This window comes from Neomonachus schauinslandi, chromosome 12 (genome assembly GCF_002201575.2).
Source record: "Neomonachus schauinslandi chromosome 12, ASM220157v2, whole genome shotgun sequence".
In the NCBI taxonomy this organism is placed as follows: domain Eukaryota; kingdom Metazoa; phylum Chordata; class Mammalia; order Carnivora; family Phocidae; genus Neomonachus; species Neomonachus schauinslandi.
The window spans coordinates 86,972,449-86,988,087 of NC_058414.1; the positions used below are offsets into that span (position 1 = coordinate 86,972,449).

The 15,639-nt window shown below is 42.8% G+C and overlaps 1 protein-coding gene across 3 annotated transcripts in view; it reads left to right on the forward strand.

The window, feature by feature from the left end:
• Nucleotides 1-15,639, forward strand: part of EXOC4 (exocyst complex component 4) — a 747,671-nt gene that overhangs the window by 579,011 nt on the left and 153,021 nt on the right. Inside the window, exon 12 of one of the 3 annotated variants that reach the window (XM_021692997.1) lies at nt 7,832-7,968. The exons of the other annotated variants lie outside the window; for them this stretch is intronic. Within the exon in view, the coding sequence (XP_021548672.1) occupies nt 7,832-7,968 (137 nt within the window). The remainder of the gene's footprint in view (nt 1-7,831; nt 7,969-15,639) is intronic. 3 annotated transcript variants of the gene reach the window in all.

Sequence of the window (15,639 nt, forward strand, 5' to 3'; positions counted from 1 at the left end):
TGTAGCACTGTGTATTTTGCTGAATAGCAACCTTAAGGTATTTTGGAAGAGTGTGTGTGTGTGTGTGTGTGTGTGTGTGTGTGTGTGTTGGGGGCTAGAGTTGAGTATATCTCTTACAGGTGCCAACGTTCACCTCTTCATTGATATATTTCCACTCCCTGGGTTCCATTACCTATCCAGGGGAATTGATAACCTGGATATACAGTCATACTGATCGGAAGCATGTAAGGAAACAAAGATACCCCCTGGGATCTGACAGTCTAATTAAGCACAACTGTTGTATACTTCTTTCCCCTTTCCTGCTACATTGTTTTGTTTTGAATATGAAATCACAAGCCCGTAAATAAACCTCATAAAGAGCCAGCTGTGCTTAGAAGATATGTTAGGCACAGATTTTATTCAAGCATAGTGATCCTCTAGCCAAAATGCTAAGAAAATATTATGAGTAGTTTACATCGTATACATTTTCCAAGTTATTAACTGACAGGTAAATTTTACAATCACGTATGTGAATTCTAAAGAGAGATAGTATTGCTGGTTGCCCAAAATTTGACCTTATATTTTCTTTGATTAAGCCTATTTATAAACTGTAATTCTCTTCACCCTGCCAAATGGAGCTTCAGAATGTATTTCCCTGTTGGTTATAGAAGTTTGTCTTTTCTCAAGAGTAGAACCTTTTGAAATTACCTTCCTACACTTGGAGTGGATCATCTAATGGTTAGTGACATCAGACAGGATTAGTTTGTTGCATTTTCTTGCTGGAGAGGGTAAAAGGGGGATATTCCAAATATTTAGGTACCAAGTACACATATTGTTATGCAAGGACCTCCAACATCTAGCTCTGACTTCCTGTCACAGCCTTCCCGATCTACACATACACACACACCCCCTTCATCACAGCCATGAAGAACAACTCACACTTCCCTGAATCCCACACTATTTCACATTCATGCTGCTCTCTCTACCTGAAGTACTATTTCCCCATTTTTGTCAATCTATAAGTCACTATTGATCTTTCAGAAATCAATTCAATGACAACTTCCTCTTTCCCACCACTGCCCCACCCCCACCCCAGTGCAGTTAACTTTCCTTCTCTCTGCCTCTGCTGTAAAATACACAGTTGCCCAGGATAGCACCTAGGAGACTTTATTGTCTTTATCTGTGAACTCGTTGGTCTCCTCCTACTAATATCTAAGACCACTGGAGGGTGGGAACCTTGTCTCATCTGGCTTTTTATCTCCTGCAGTTAGCCTACTATTTGGCCCAGAGAAAATATTGATGTAATAAAGGTGTATCTCTTTAATAATTAAGTTCCCTGCCCTATCCCCAGACAGCTTCTGGTCCTTCCCAACGGTTGGCATCCAGTGGTCTGTAGTAGTATGGCCAACAATATGGCTACATCTTCACAGTTTAAGCATAGCCCATGAGTGAAAACCACTGTACTAGAATACTTACGCACGTACAGATGGTACTCTCAGACAAGTTGTTGAAGGGGTACCTGTTCATTTGTATAATGGTTGGACAGAATTGTTTACGACTGACATCTAACATGCATGTACGTAACCACCAACCAGATGTCCCTCCCAGTCAGGGTCTCCCCCGCCCCTAACGAAGGTGTATTCATCTGAGTTCTCCAGAGAAGTAGAACCAAAGGGGCAGGAGAGAGATGTTGTAGGTGTTTTTAACAGGAGGACCTAATGGGGGTTGGGAAGAGTTTTTCTACAGAAAGGAGGTTTTAGCTGAGACCTGAAAGATAAGGAAAAGTACTCTAAGAAAGGAAGACAGGGGACAGAACTTTGTAGGCAAGTACAGGGCCCTGAAATGGGAATGAAGAACTGAAGAAGCCCCAGGTAGCCGGTTCTCAGAGAGGCAAGGGGAAATGGTAGCCGGTGAGGCTGGAGGAGCAGACAGAAGCCCTGTCATGAAGGGCCTTGCCAGTTATCTGAAGAATGCAGGGCCTCGTGCATTCAAGAGTTGAGTTGGTGAGAACATAATCAGATATCACTTTAAATGTTTTCTTTTGACATTAAACTTACAAACTATAAAGCGTACAAATCTTAAGTGTGAAGAATTTTTACGTATGTGTTTACTCATGGAACAGCTGCCCAATCAAGATGTTTCCAATACCGGGAAGGTTCTCGCCTTCTCAATCAGGACCCACCCCCTCCAAGGGTGGCCACTGTTCTGACTTCTACCACCAGAAATGACTTCTGCTTGTTTTTGAACTACAATAATAGCACTCATGCCGTTGTTTCCCTTTGTGTCTGAATGCTTTACTCAGCTCACGGTCAGTGAGATCCATCCACGTTGTCACATGCAGTGGTGGCTCGTCCTTTTTCATTGCTCTGTAGTATTCCATTGTGTGAATACACCACACGGTATCTGCCCCCTCAGTTACTGATGCACACAACAATTGCCCCTTTTTTTTGCTATTATAAATAAAACTGCTCTGACTCCTTGTGTTCATGTCTTTCAATGGACATAAGCACTCATTTCTGTAGGAGACATAAGTTTTTAACAGATCCCTCTGCTTGTGAGGTGGAGGATGATGGGGAAGAGAATAGGAGGGCATTTTCTCAGGTACCAGCTCCCTGGATGCATAGACTTTTACCAGATAGCTTATTAAAGGAACAGACCCTTTCAGAACATTTTAAACATCACACAAATCAAAATATAGATTAAAAAAGGAGAAGCAGACTTCCTTTTGGCTTCCAGCATTACTGTCATTACTGTAGCTATTATATAGTGAGCTATCACGTGGAGCTGATAATAACTGGAAGGACGGTATGGTAGGGCAAGCTTTACTGACTTGTAGTTGAATGTGTCCCAATAAACAGAAACATTATTGTCCTCATCTAACATTTGTGAAGTCCCCTCCCTCCACAATTGCTGGTGTGTGTGTGGTAGTGTGGGGGTGTATCTGAATTTACTGTTTCCTCTCAAGTGCTTCCTAAAGCAGTTTTCAAGAACCTTGGGGTCTTTGTAGCATCTCTGAACCATCCCTGCTCCAGGGACTAAAACGGCACACATACAGAGACTGCATTCTCCAAACTCAAGGTTTTTGGTTTTGTTTTTCCTGAATTGTGAATTTATTTATATTTCTTAAAATTAGCACATTTGGTTGTATGTATAATGGGTTGCCATTACAGAAAATCATACAGTCAGGTGAAATTCAAAATATTTTTGTAGAGAAATCTAAAATCTGTAGTCACAATAAATATTCAGTCATTAGAACAGTGGGAATTAAGATACAGGAATATAGTAATAAAGAGGCTGTGGTCTGATTCCACCTCACAGGTTAGGCTTTTGGCTCACTATTTTGCATCATAATTCTACTCTAAATCTGTCTTTTCACCATTCTGAATGTGCTGTGCATTTTCATTAATAAACATTTCTTGAACACCTACAATATGCCAGACACTTCGCTACTAAGGAGTAGAAATATGAAGGGATAGTCACTGATCAAAGGAATAGATAGTCTAGCGGAAGAGACAGTCAAGCAAACCAGTGGGTGCCATACTCCATTGAGGGCTTGGGCTAAATTGTACCTAGGGTGTTCTGGTAGCACTGAGGAGGGGCATCTAAATCAGAGCAGGTAGCCTTTGGGCTGATTTTCAAGGATGGCAGACATGTGCTAGGAAGGGCATTCCAGGCCCAGAGATTAGGAAGCTCAAAGACACAGAGGCAGGAAGTAGCTTGATGCAGTCAAGGAATAACTAATAGTTTCTTGTGGTTGGAGCACAGGGTTAGCATGCTCAGTGGAGCTGGAGAGAAGGTTAGAGAGGTGGGGCAGGGGCCAGAACTTAAAAGGCTGGGCATGTAGGAAAGGGACTGAGGAGGAAGAGGCTCAGATTCTCACCCTGCTCCTAGCTGGACTCCCTATGAGTCCTCAAGCATGTCGCTAGGCATAGGGTCCTCATCAGTACAACCAGAGAACTGGCGAGTCATTCCCAAACTGTGTTCTGGAAGCACTGTTCCGGAAGATGTGAAAAGATCTGTGCTGTGCTATGAAAAATGTTTTCTTAAATAATTAAGGGAAGATTGAATACCACATTTACCTCTTTCAGATTCACAATGACATTAGCATAGTAAAAGTTTCCAAAGTCCTCCAGTGAAGAAACCACTTCAGTTTTCTTTAACTCAGCATTTTCCAAATTACTTGAACTTAGAGTCCATTTTCTATAATATTACTATTAGTATCATGCTGCAGAGCCCCATTTTGGCAAACAGGGGACAAGGTCTTAAAGGTCCAATCATCTTCATTCATTCATTAAATTTTTTTTTAAAGCACAGAACCAAAGAGCTGGTCCTTGTACACCCTCTTCCTATTTTAGCCCGCTGGTGCATCTCTATAAGAAACTTTAGTTATTTTTCATAGCAATGGCTTTTTTATTGCATCTGCTATCTTGGGATTTTTTTTTCCTTTTCTCATTTTTCATGTCATGCCCAGACTTTATTACCTGGTAATAAGTTGCAAGAAATGAGAATTGAGTTGTTTCTAAACAAATATGAATCACTTGTGATATGTTTGGTAGAAATTATCATGAATATAATCAGGGTTTTACTTATTATAAAGTCATTATATTCAACATTGGCAAATCCCAAAATTAATAACAAGTCAGTACATCATTTGAGATGCCAGAGAGATTAAATAAATAAAAACAGAATTGACCTTGTTAGAAATTTGATATTTTCAACACTTATCTGTCAGAGCCACTGATTTGGAAATTGTAATAAATTCTTGGAAAATGGGAACTTTTTTCCCCCTGTAAAAATACCCATCATTTGGCAAACTACAGTGTCATTTTCCTTGAAGAGAGTGTAGTGATTGATTATCCAGAGTGCTGCCATGACAAGGTAAACCAACCAAATAGCTGGAAAATTGTATGTAATCATATAGCATCACATAAGCTTTTTGTTGAGCATGATCATTAGAATTAAACTATGGCATTCTAATCATTCCCTTATAGGTACTTCCTATTTACCCCAAAACCTTTATCTCCAGGGGATGTTCCCATGTGCTTGATTTTCCCCTTCCCCTCCGACAGTCACAGGAATAAACACAGACCACCCTGAACCCACCCAACGAGACTGCAGAATGCAGAGATTCCCATGTCTAGCATCCCCGATGTATGTGACATTCGGAGAAGTTTATTTATGTGTGCTAACGTTATTAGTACTGTTTCTCTTATAGTTGCGTTGTCCTGAAGGTCCTGAGAAATCATAAGCTGGTGAGGGAGGGGAAGGATGGGAGATGGACAAAGGGAAATGAAGAATGCCACTCTTGATTTTGAGAAGTTGACCATCTAATCAGGAAGACCAAACACACCTGAGATGACCTGAGAACAATTAGACATCTTTCCCTCTGTGTAAAAGCACCAGCCCACTGACTGAATCCCAGAGTGATGAAGGCCAGTTGAGGAGTCACCAAAGCATCCTTGGTTATTAAAAGACCCAAATTGAATCATAAGAAAGGAAGAGGTTACCCAAACCTGCCTGGAGTTAATTATCAATAGCTTAATTGGAAATAGAACCAGGCCCTTTCTCTCAGTAAACCCAAGCAGTCTCCCCGTGCTCCTCTTCCCTTTGGTGTTTTAGATTTTAAGGAGGCTTTGTTAGGTTGGCTGAACTCCACTCTCCTTTATTAATTGCTGTCCACATGTTATAGGATATCCTGTGTTCTGAATCAGGATGAGGATTTTAGATTCTTCTGAGCAGCGTGGGGACATGTAGCGAAGCAGAATCAATTCCTGTCACTCACACAAATACAGAGGAGCAGGATTATGGATCTGGGTGAAGCTGCAGTGCTTTATTCTTAAAATCAATACAGAAAAGGAAGTTGAACTTGTGGGGATTCTATAGAGACTGTAATTTGGTTTCCTATGAGGTTTGCCTTACAGAATATAACTGCTCCTTCCTTTTCACTTTCTGATTATTTTACTTCGAGGGGGTGGGGAGTAGTGGGGGAGCAGGACAGAAGATAAGAAACCTCTGCAGCCAAATAATCTTGAATAAGCACACACATGGAACTCATAACTCAAGCTGATCCTCCATTGTGTTGAGAAAAGCTGTACAATTTTATCCATTCTTTTTATTTTTAGAAGAAAAAAAAATTAACCAAGACCCTGTACCCCATAGTCTGCATTTAAGCAGAATAAAATGCCTTTGATATTTTTCCACAGGTCACTGTCAGCATAGGAAAAAAAAATTTTTTTTAATGTTAACTTTTATGGCCAAGTCTACCATAGCTTCTATAATTCTATGTAAAATAAATACATATATAAATACATATTCATCTTCAACAAACCAGTTATTGATCAAAGGATTCCAAGGTGCCAGTCTTGTGATTAATATTTACTCCAGTGTAATTTTCCTTTTGAAAGAGGCATGAACTAATGGTTTCAACCACCCAGTCTTGTCTTAATCCAAGATTTAGAGTTGACTATGAATATGCCTCACTGCAGATAGAACGCTGATCTGCTGCACAGTGCTATCAGTTTCTAGCTGCAAGATGGGCTTATTATTGTTTCCCTGGAATATTGCTCTAATTCTGTTTCTAAAATATGTCTGAGTCCCTTTGGCCAGTGCTCAGCAACAATAGGAAATATTCTGATCTAACGAGAAAATGGTAGGACTACAAGCAGGGGAACTCCGGGCTAGCTCCGAGGCAGAGTGGTGTAGTTAAAAGAGTGAAGCCTGCAGCCCTTGGTTCTGCTTACTTCCTTTTCTAAGCCTGTTTTTTCATCTTTAAACTGGATGACTGTGGGACTCACCTGACAGGTAGGCACGTTGAGAGGATGAAGTGAGCTGAAGTGTGTAGCGTGCCTAGCCCTGCACTTTGCACTTGTTAATAATTTTTTTTTAAGATTTTTATTTATTTGAGGGTGCCTGGGTGGCTCAGTTGGTTAAGCAACTGCCTTCAGCTCAGGTCATGATCCCAGAGTCCTGGGATTGAGTCCCACTTCGGGCTCCCAGCTCAGCGGGGAGCCTGCTTCTCCCTCTGACCCTCTCCTCTCTCATGCTGTTTCTCTCTCGCTCGCTCTCCAATAAATAAATAAATAAAATCTTAAAATAAAAAAAGATTTTTATTTATTTGAGAAAGAGCAAGAGAGAAAGAGCATGAGTGGGGTGAGGGGCAGAGGGAAAAGCAGACTCCCCGCTGATCAGGGAGCCCGATGCGGGGCTCGATCCCGGGACTCCAGGATCATGACCTGAGCCAAAGGCAGACGCTTAACTGACTGAGCCACCCAGGCGCCCCCCTACCCCTGCACTTTGCACTTGGAAGAACCCAGTGTTAATGATTACCATGATTAATGTGAGTCTCAAATAAGAGAACATATGCTGTGTATGTGAAAACATTCTACAAGCTGAAAGGCACAATACAAATGTTAGTTGTTGTTCTGAAGAGGTGGATGGATTTGAAACTTTTACAACGGATCCTGGAGGGCATTTTCTTTGAGCTGCCCTTCGTAGGTCCCTGATCTCAAAGTGCAGCCCTGGAGGTGATAACTCAGTCTCCAACCAAATATGCATTTTCTTTCTTAAAAGCCATACCCGTATCTTGTGGATACCAAGAATTCCATGAAACCCATCCATAAACCCCTGTCCTGCATCTTTCCGCAGAAAGTACTTTCTCGGGCCTTTGGAAGACCGGCATCACGGAAGATACTTCATTTGGCTGTTTTTAATCAGTATTTGTCAGTGTCGCATCCTCCCGGGAGACTCACGTCTTAAATGATAGCATCCTTTCAGTTGTCCTTCCTTGTCCTACACGTGACTTGAATTCAAAAAAAAAAAACAACAACTGATGAATTTCTGTGTCCTCTCCCAGAGCACCATCATTGTGGAGAAGACAGTGCAGGACCTCATGAACCTGATGCACGACCTGAGCGCGTACTCGGATCAGTTCCTCAACATGGTGTGCGTGAAGCTGCAGGAGTACAAAGACACCTGTGCGGCGGCCTGCAGGTAGAGCTTCGGTTGTGAGCCTGACCCGTGCCCCGCCTGGAGACACTGTTTCCCCACCATCCTAGAGGAGGACCAGCTTTGCGTCTGTCAAGGGCTCTGACGTCGAGCACATGCCACAGAAATAGCCTCCTAGGTGCATGTGTAGTCACACCAATAGAGGGACAGCGAGGGACCAAGGGACAGAGCCACTTAGGCCTGCCATTGAGGGGCAGAGAAAAAGTGCCAGCCTGGACTTCCATGAAAACCTAGAATCATTAAGACTTGTCTTTGAGGAAATGCCAGATCGTGGTTGGTCCATCTTGTGATCCTAAAAGATCTTTAAAGGAAAGCAATTTCGAATTCTTAGGATCCCTTAATAATCTACAGTATGATTTCTTTTTAGTTCTTAAAATGTGCTTCTCTGGATACTTAACCTAGAGCCTTTCTACCGTCATGACAGGACAGCTACACCTGTTTCCAGCATGCGCAGAACTGAGAAAGCGTTGTTATGAACTTGAAAACCTTTAGTTTTCCCTCCGATCTCTTTTCTCTGAGCTCAGAAATCTCACCGAGCCATGGAAAAGATCATAGCACTTCTGGTAATAAGCTAATAATAGGAACAAATTATGGTCTGGTTGACAAGACCTGAAACAATTAGGGAAGAAAGGAGTATATGATACTAAATTTTATGTGGTATATAATTAAGGATAGATAGGAAAGTAGAGTATGTAATCAGGTGCTACTTGCACAATGTGGGGCAAAAGAGTAGAAGGAATGGAAGATGAGAGAGAAAAAGAAGGGGAGACTGGAGTCAGAAAAGATTTCACAGGTGAGATGTGTGCTGGCCTTAGAAAGACAGATGGGATGTAGGGAGACGGACAGAATAAAGGACATTGCAGGGATGCAGGGGAAGCACCAGTATGGTTGCCTGATAGTTCAGCAAAAGTCCTTCCTTGTGTAGAACCCAGTGCTGGACACGGTGCTTCTCATTACGTCGTACAATCGCATTTGTCAGAGATGTATTGAGCATTTACCAGATCCGAGACAATGTGAGTGTGTGAGGATAAAGCAGTCAGTCAGTCAGAGATTATACCTTTAATGAGTTTACCTTCTTGGTAGAGAATAGAAAAGTAAATCAGAGACCAAGACAGGTATGTCCACAGTGTTAATTTGTGATAGAAAATAAAAGATAAGTAGACATGCTCTAGGAAGAAGAAACGACTTGAGGACAGGAGCGCCTCCGTGAAGGGTAGGAAGTAGGCCTTGTGAAGAATGAGGAGGAGTTAGGATTTGGGCTAAAGGAGCTGAAGGAAGGAACCAGAGCATTGTCAAGGAGGTGGGAAGAGTAGGAAAAGAAAGAACGACTGATGAATGTTTGGGTTTTGGAAAGGAAGGCTGAGCCAAAATGGAGGATCTTGAATACCAAGCTCAAGGAGCTTGGCCTTGTAAAATTAGGTAGTGGGGAACCACTGAGGGAGAATAAATGGGGAGTACCAGGCCCAGACCTGTGCGTCAGGGAGACTTTCCTGAGCTTCGTGTATGATGGACTGGAAATGCAAGAGTGTGGAGGGGGAGGGAGAGGAAGAGAGGCAATGAGTTCCTGAATTGAAGAAGAGGCAAAGGAGGTGGTAGGAAAGGGACAAATCAAGAGACACTAGGAGGCAAATTTGTAGGACATGGCCACTGGTTAGCTGTAGGGGGTAAGGTTGAAATTAGCCTTATCTTTTCTATGCTATATTTGTAGAAGATTTTTTTAAACTTGAATTCAAGATCTCACGTTTACCCATTAAATTTAATGTTATTTTTAGCTCATCATTTCAGTCTTTTGCGATATTTTTGAATCCTCATTCTGTCATCAGAATATCTTAGCTCTTCCCCAAATTCCTTGTCATTCCTGATTTTATAAGCAATCTTTTAGTTTCTTTATGTCATTTGAAAAAAATGTTCAACAGGACAGAGCTAAATTGAGAATTGGGATGGCATACCTCTCGAGACTTCCTTTGAGATTCTCATTCCTATATTACTCAGTACTTCAGGAGTTCATGGGGTTTTCTAAATGTGAATCCAGATTATACCTCAAGGGCAGGCTCTGGAACCTACATTTGAATGCTAACTTTGCCACTTATTAGTTATATGACCTTGAACAACTAGTTACTCAGCCTCCCTGTGCCTTAATTTTCTTATCTGCAAAAAAGGGATAATAATAGATCTTCCCTCATAGGGTTGTTTTGAAAATGTTAGTCTTCTAGAACTGTTTTTAGCAAAATAGTAAGTTTCCCCCAAAATGATTAGCTGTGATTCTAATGACAAAGATGACCCTTACCACCATTCATGATAGTACCTCCTGTATTTTATCATCTGCCCCTATAAGAGACTTGTTAGATTTCTTGCTGGTATCCTTCCAGTCCTAATCTTTATAATGCGGCTCCCCCTCCCTGAGGTCTCCCCAGAGTGGGCACATACAGGTGTGCAAAGGACAGTACGAGGTATCCTTCCACTTTCAGGACCCGCTGCTCCCTGCTCTTCTGAACCTTTGTTAAGAGCTCTTGCTCATCTTGAACAGCTTACAAATTACCCTTGGAAGCCAGGACTCTTGACCTTGAGCCAGATTTACCATTTCTTCTGTCAAGTCAATGAGTTCCCAAGTTAGGATAGGAACCAAGGCATGTAACTTGTACGTTGGGAGGTCTTCCCGGCCCCAAGTGAGGACCACTTCCACTTCCTGTTCACAAACCGTCTTTAATAATCTGTTCTAGAATTTTGCCTATAACTCCAAACTCACCCGATTTCTGTCATTTACTTTCTTTTCTTTTATGAACATCTTTGCTCTCAGGCATTTTTCACCATTTGCCAGGATACCTCTAAGATTATCGGGAATGGTTCTGTGATTCTCTGCTCTGAATTATTTCTGTGCCCCAAGGTCCTTGCCTAAATGTATTAAACCTGTCAGAATATTCTTTAATTTCAGTAACTGTTGACACAGTTGGTTTACCCCATCCTTAAAGCAATATATTGGTTTCTAGGATTTCATTCATTCAGCAGATGTTTATTGGGTATTTATATAAGAGTTTATAGATACAGCAGTGAACCAAAAGACAAGATGCTGCTTTCATGGAGTTTACATTCTGTTGGAGATGGAAGAGAGGAGACAGACAATGAATAAATAGAATGCATAAACACAAAGAATTTTAAAATAATAAGTATTGTGGGGGCAGGGGGGGAGTGGAACAGGGCAGATAGACTCTGGAGTATAGGAGAAGGAGCCTGCCATTTTAAATAGGGTGCTCCAGAGGGCCCGCTCGAGTTGAGGTTTGAGAAGAGGCTCAAAGGAATTTGGGGAGTTGGCTAAAGTATCTGGAAAGAGTGCCCTGGCAGAAGGCAAAGGCCCTAAGGCAGGACTCCGCATGACACTTTTCAGGAGTCGCAACAGGGAGGTCAGTGTGGTTGGGGTAAAGTGAGCAAAGAGGGTATTAGGAGGACGTCCCAAAGAGAAGAGAGGGCCTGACCATGCAGGGCCTTGTAGGGCACAGTAGGGATGCTGACTTCTCCTCTGAGTGAAAAGGGGAGCCACTGTAGGAGCCGTCCCTAGGAGCAGCATGATCTGACTTACACCGTATTGAGAGTAAGCTATAGGGGGACAAGGATGGAAGCAGGGAGCGCAGTTGAGGGCTGATGTGGCAGTCTGGGTGTGAGATGAAGACCGCTCATGCTGGTTGGTGGTAGCAGAGATGGTGAGGACTGGTTGAATTCTGAATATATTTGGAATTCCCTGCCTGATTAGAGTGTAAGAGAAAGAAAGGTGTCGAAGGTGACTCCTGGGATTTTTTGTTTGAGTGGTGAAAAGATGGAGTCACCAGCTATTGAGATGGAGATGGAGGACACCACAGGGCAGGCAGGTGAGGACTTAAATTTGGGGGATCTCTGAGGCATCCCCATGGAGATAGGGAGCAGGCATCCAAAGGAGAGGGGTCTGGCCATCGACATATAAAGAGTACGTGCAAATGGTATTTAAAACCATGGATGAGATAACACCTCACGGGAGTGAACAAAAACATGACAGAGAAGAGGACTGTGGACTTGAAGAAGTTTGCTGAAAGAGAAGAAACCAGCAAAAGCAACTGAGAAGCAGCAGTCGGTGACGTAGGAGGCAGATTCAGAGTGGGGTGTCCCGGAAACCAAGTCACGGGGTGGAGGGAGGATCAGCATCGGGTCAGCATTTGAACTGAGCACTGACGGAGTGACAGATTGGACCGCGCAGAGGTCGTTGGTGATCGTCACCAGAGTGGTTTCTGCGGACCAGTAGGAGCGAAACCTGTTCGGGCCTGGGCTAAAGAAGGAAATGGAGAGCGGGGGACTTGTAAGTATAGGTGGAACCCCTACAGTGAGTTTTGCTGCCAGGAAGGACAGAGAAATGAGGTGGTAGCTGGAGAGTTGAGGTCACACAAAGGGTATTTTGTCATTTTATATGTTATTTTAAATAGAAGAAATCAGTGCGTGTTTGTATTAGAAGAGTATTACTTACGAGAAAGGAAGGTTGCTGATGGAGGAGAGAAAGGGGCAAATGGCTGAAATTCTGCTTTTGGCTAGTGTGTAGGAGCAGGATGTAATACACAGGTGGAGTGACTGGCTGGTTAGTTTTGTTTGCTGTGGCCTGTCCTTCTTCTAGGGATTGAATTCTTTCTCTGTCATTTATGTTTCCCCATTTTTCCAAACAGTGCAACTGTATCTCCATTATATTACTTCTTCTTGGAACATAGCTACTGCTTTTGGTTTGGCTCCTGATATATTGTGGTCATCATGAGTATCTTGATTCCTTCCCCCAGGAGTCCATACCACCATGGTATCCCTCCTGGCCAAATTGTCTGGAATGGTGTCCACTTACTAGTGCCCATTATCAGATCATTTCACACACAAGGTAATATCTGTAGCGATCTACCACAGTTGCTGAATTATCGGCCTGGGACGAATTATCTCGGGATGGAAAAAGTAATTCTGTGAAGCTTTGAAGAGGAAAAAATAGAAAATCGTTTATATGGCTATTACAAAACAACACACACTCTCCTACACACACCCACCCCCCCACCCCCCCACCATGTAACTCCATGGTGCCTGTTGCCTATTACTTAATCAGGTTTTTCAAGCTAGAGAGAAAGTGTTATCTGATTGTATGACTCTGAAGATGCAAAGTGTCCTTACTTCCTCTCTTCCCATTATTACCCTCCCCCAGATTGGCACCTGCTGAGCAGTAATTAGGGCAGTCCTAATTTGGACAGCCAAATCCTGATTACAGTGAGAGGAAAAACAGGAAATGTTCTAGTTTTGCTGCCAGCAAATGACTGACTTAAATAGAAAGCCATATACAATTCAAATGATCCAAAATGATGTAACATTGGAGAAGGAGGAGGGGAGCAGGAAAACATTGCAATCTGATTCTTTCTCAGCAGATATCTTTTACAGAAATGATCAAATCCACAAGCTCACAATGCCCTCTGCTGAGAGCTGGCTTGTTTTCTAAGTTTACCACGAGAACCCGAGCATCCACTGGGAGTTAAGAGATCTGAGGGAAGGTCAGGAACATCTCACCTTTCCGTGAGCACCTCACTCTGGAGAGAAAGACTGTAGTGTCTAATGATGTCATGTTACATGCTTTGGATGAAGAGAGGTTTCCTAAAAGGGTAATGAGGACTAGAAGTCTTTTCCTTAATTAGTCACACCCCTTGGGGCTTAGAGGAAAACTCAGCTGTGGATTCTCCATTGTGCTGCATTAGCAATCAGGCAGTTGGCCCATTAGCCTGCTTCTTCCAAGCTGAGTGCTTCTCTGCCTCTGTTCATCCTCTTTGTCCTGGGGTACAACCAGCAGCTTAGGTGTCCCAAAATAGTCATTAAAAGATTGGAAATCACAGTTTTTTAAAGTTTCTGCCTCTTCCAATTCAGCATCAGTCTGTTAATTTTTTTGGTCTTTCTGCATTGGTTGGGCCTGATAGTGAATACAAATAAAACATTTTCTAATCTTTGTGACTCAACTGATAGGAAACCCCAGCATGTTTTTATTAGGAGAAAGTATAACCATCCTCAGGGTTCACACAGGACCGAGAACTCACGCCAGAGCATGAAGAAAGAGTGACGTGGGGATAAACTTGCAATCACTGATGGCAGACACCAGGTCTGTCCGCGGCCTAGGCAACTCATTGGCCCTCGGTGTGTTTGCTGAATGAATAAGGAAATTCCTAACAGACTGAACAGGATGAGCAAGCAGTGGGGTAGCGTGGGCAGATGCGATGTGTTGGGGAGAGCTTGGGAAATCAAAATGACTAGGTAGACAGTGTGGTTGGGTAGGAATGGGCAGAATAGGGAATTCTGAAAACTTCCCATATTAAGTGAGGGAATACTATCTAGGTTTTGGTAAGGAGGATGACCTACCTTCTCCATGATCAAAGCGGTGTTCTAAGATCTCAGGGGCCCCATTGTGTTAAATAGCAGAAACAAGAGACCAGGACCTGTGATGGGTCTTCAGGCCCGAGGGTTTCCTGAGTAGCCAGAGGCCAGGGTCCTGCAGGAATGAGAGCCTGGTTGAGCTTGCCTTGCCAAGTTCATAACCCAGCTAAGGTCACAGGGGATGGGAGTGGGAGTGCATGAGCCAGAAGCTAAGTCTGTTTGGCTCTAAAGCCCAAAGAATAGGCAGTGGAATCAAAGAGAAAAAGTTGGAAAACCTAAACTAACTTTTTTTTTTAAGATTTATTTATTTATTTGAGAGAGAGCGCGAGCAAGTGTGAGCGAGCACGAGCAGGGGCAAGGGCGGAGGGAGAGGGGGAGAGAGAATCTTAAGCAGACTGCCCATTCAGCACAGAGCCCAATGCAGGGCTCAATTCTAGGACCCTTAGATCACAACCTGAGCCAAACCAAGAGTCTAAATTAACCTTGAACCTCAGAAGAGCCAAGGAGGGGTGCTGGGTGGTGCAGTTGGTTGAGCATCTGACTTTTGGTTTCAGCTCAGGTCGTGATCTTAGGGTCATGAAATCAAGTCATTCCCCTCCCCTACCACCACCACCCCCATCAGGCTCTGCACTCAGTTCGGAGTCTGCCCAAGATTCTCTCTCCCTCTCCCTCTCCCTCTGCCCCTCCCCCCACTCATGTGTGCATGGTCTTTCTCTCTCTCTCTCAAATAAATAAATAAATAAAATCTAAAAAAAAAAAAGAATCAGAAAAAGAGCCAAGGAAACTCACTGCAAGGTCCATGCAAGCTTGCTTCCTGGTTGCCTCTTGAAACTATGTTCTGTCCCTTACCCCCTTGGCTTACATGGCACTGATATATTCATTTTTATTAAATATTGAGGAGATACAAAAGAACACTTATAAAATATGTACACTCTCTGGTTCATAGAGAGCACTCAGCAAATGAGAGCTTTTATTTGCTCCTATAATTTATTATGTATAACTCTATTCTGGCATCCCATTATATTGCAATTTAAAATTTTTTTTTGTATGCATGATCTGATCAGTTATTGGTTTTCATGTCTTTCTCTCTCAAAAACATTGATTTTCAACTGTGGATTCACATGGTACTTATTTGGGGCGATTTCAAAGCACTCATACTGGATTTGCCACACTGGGCTCACTGGGTGTTGGGCCTGGGCGCGAGTAGTTTAAAATGTCCCAGAAGTGATTATCATGGGTGTTACTGATCTAAACTTT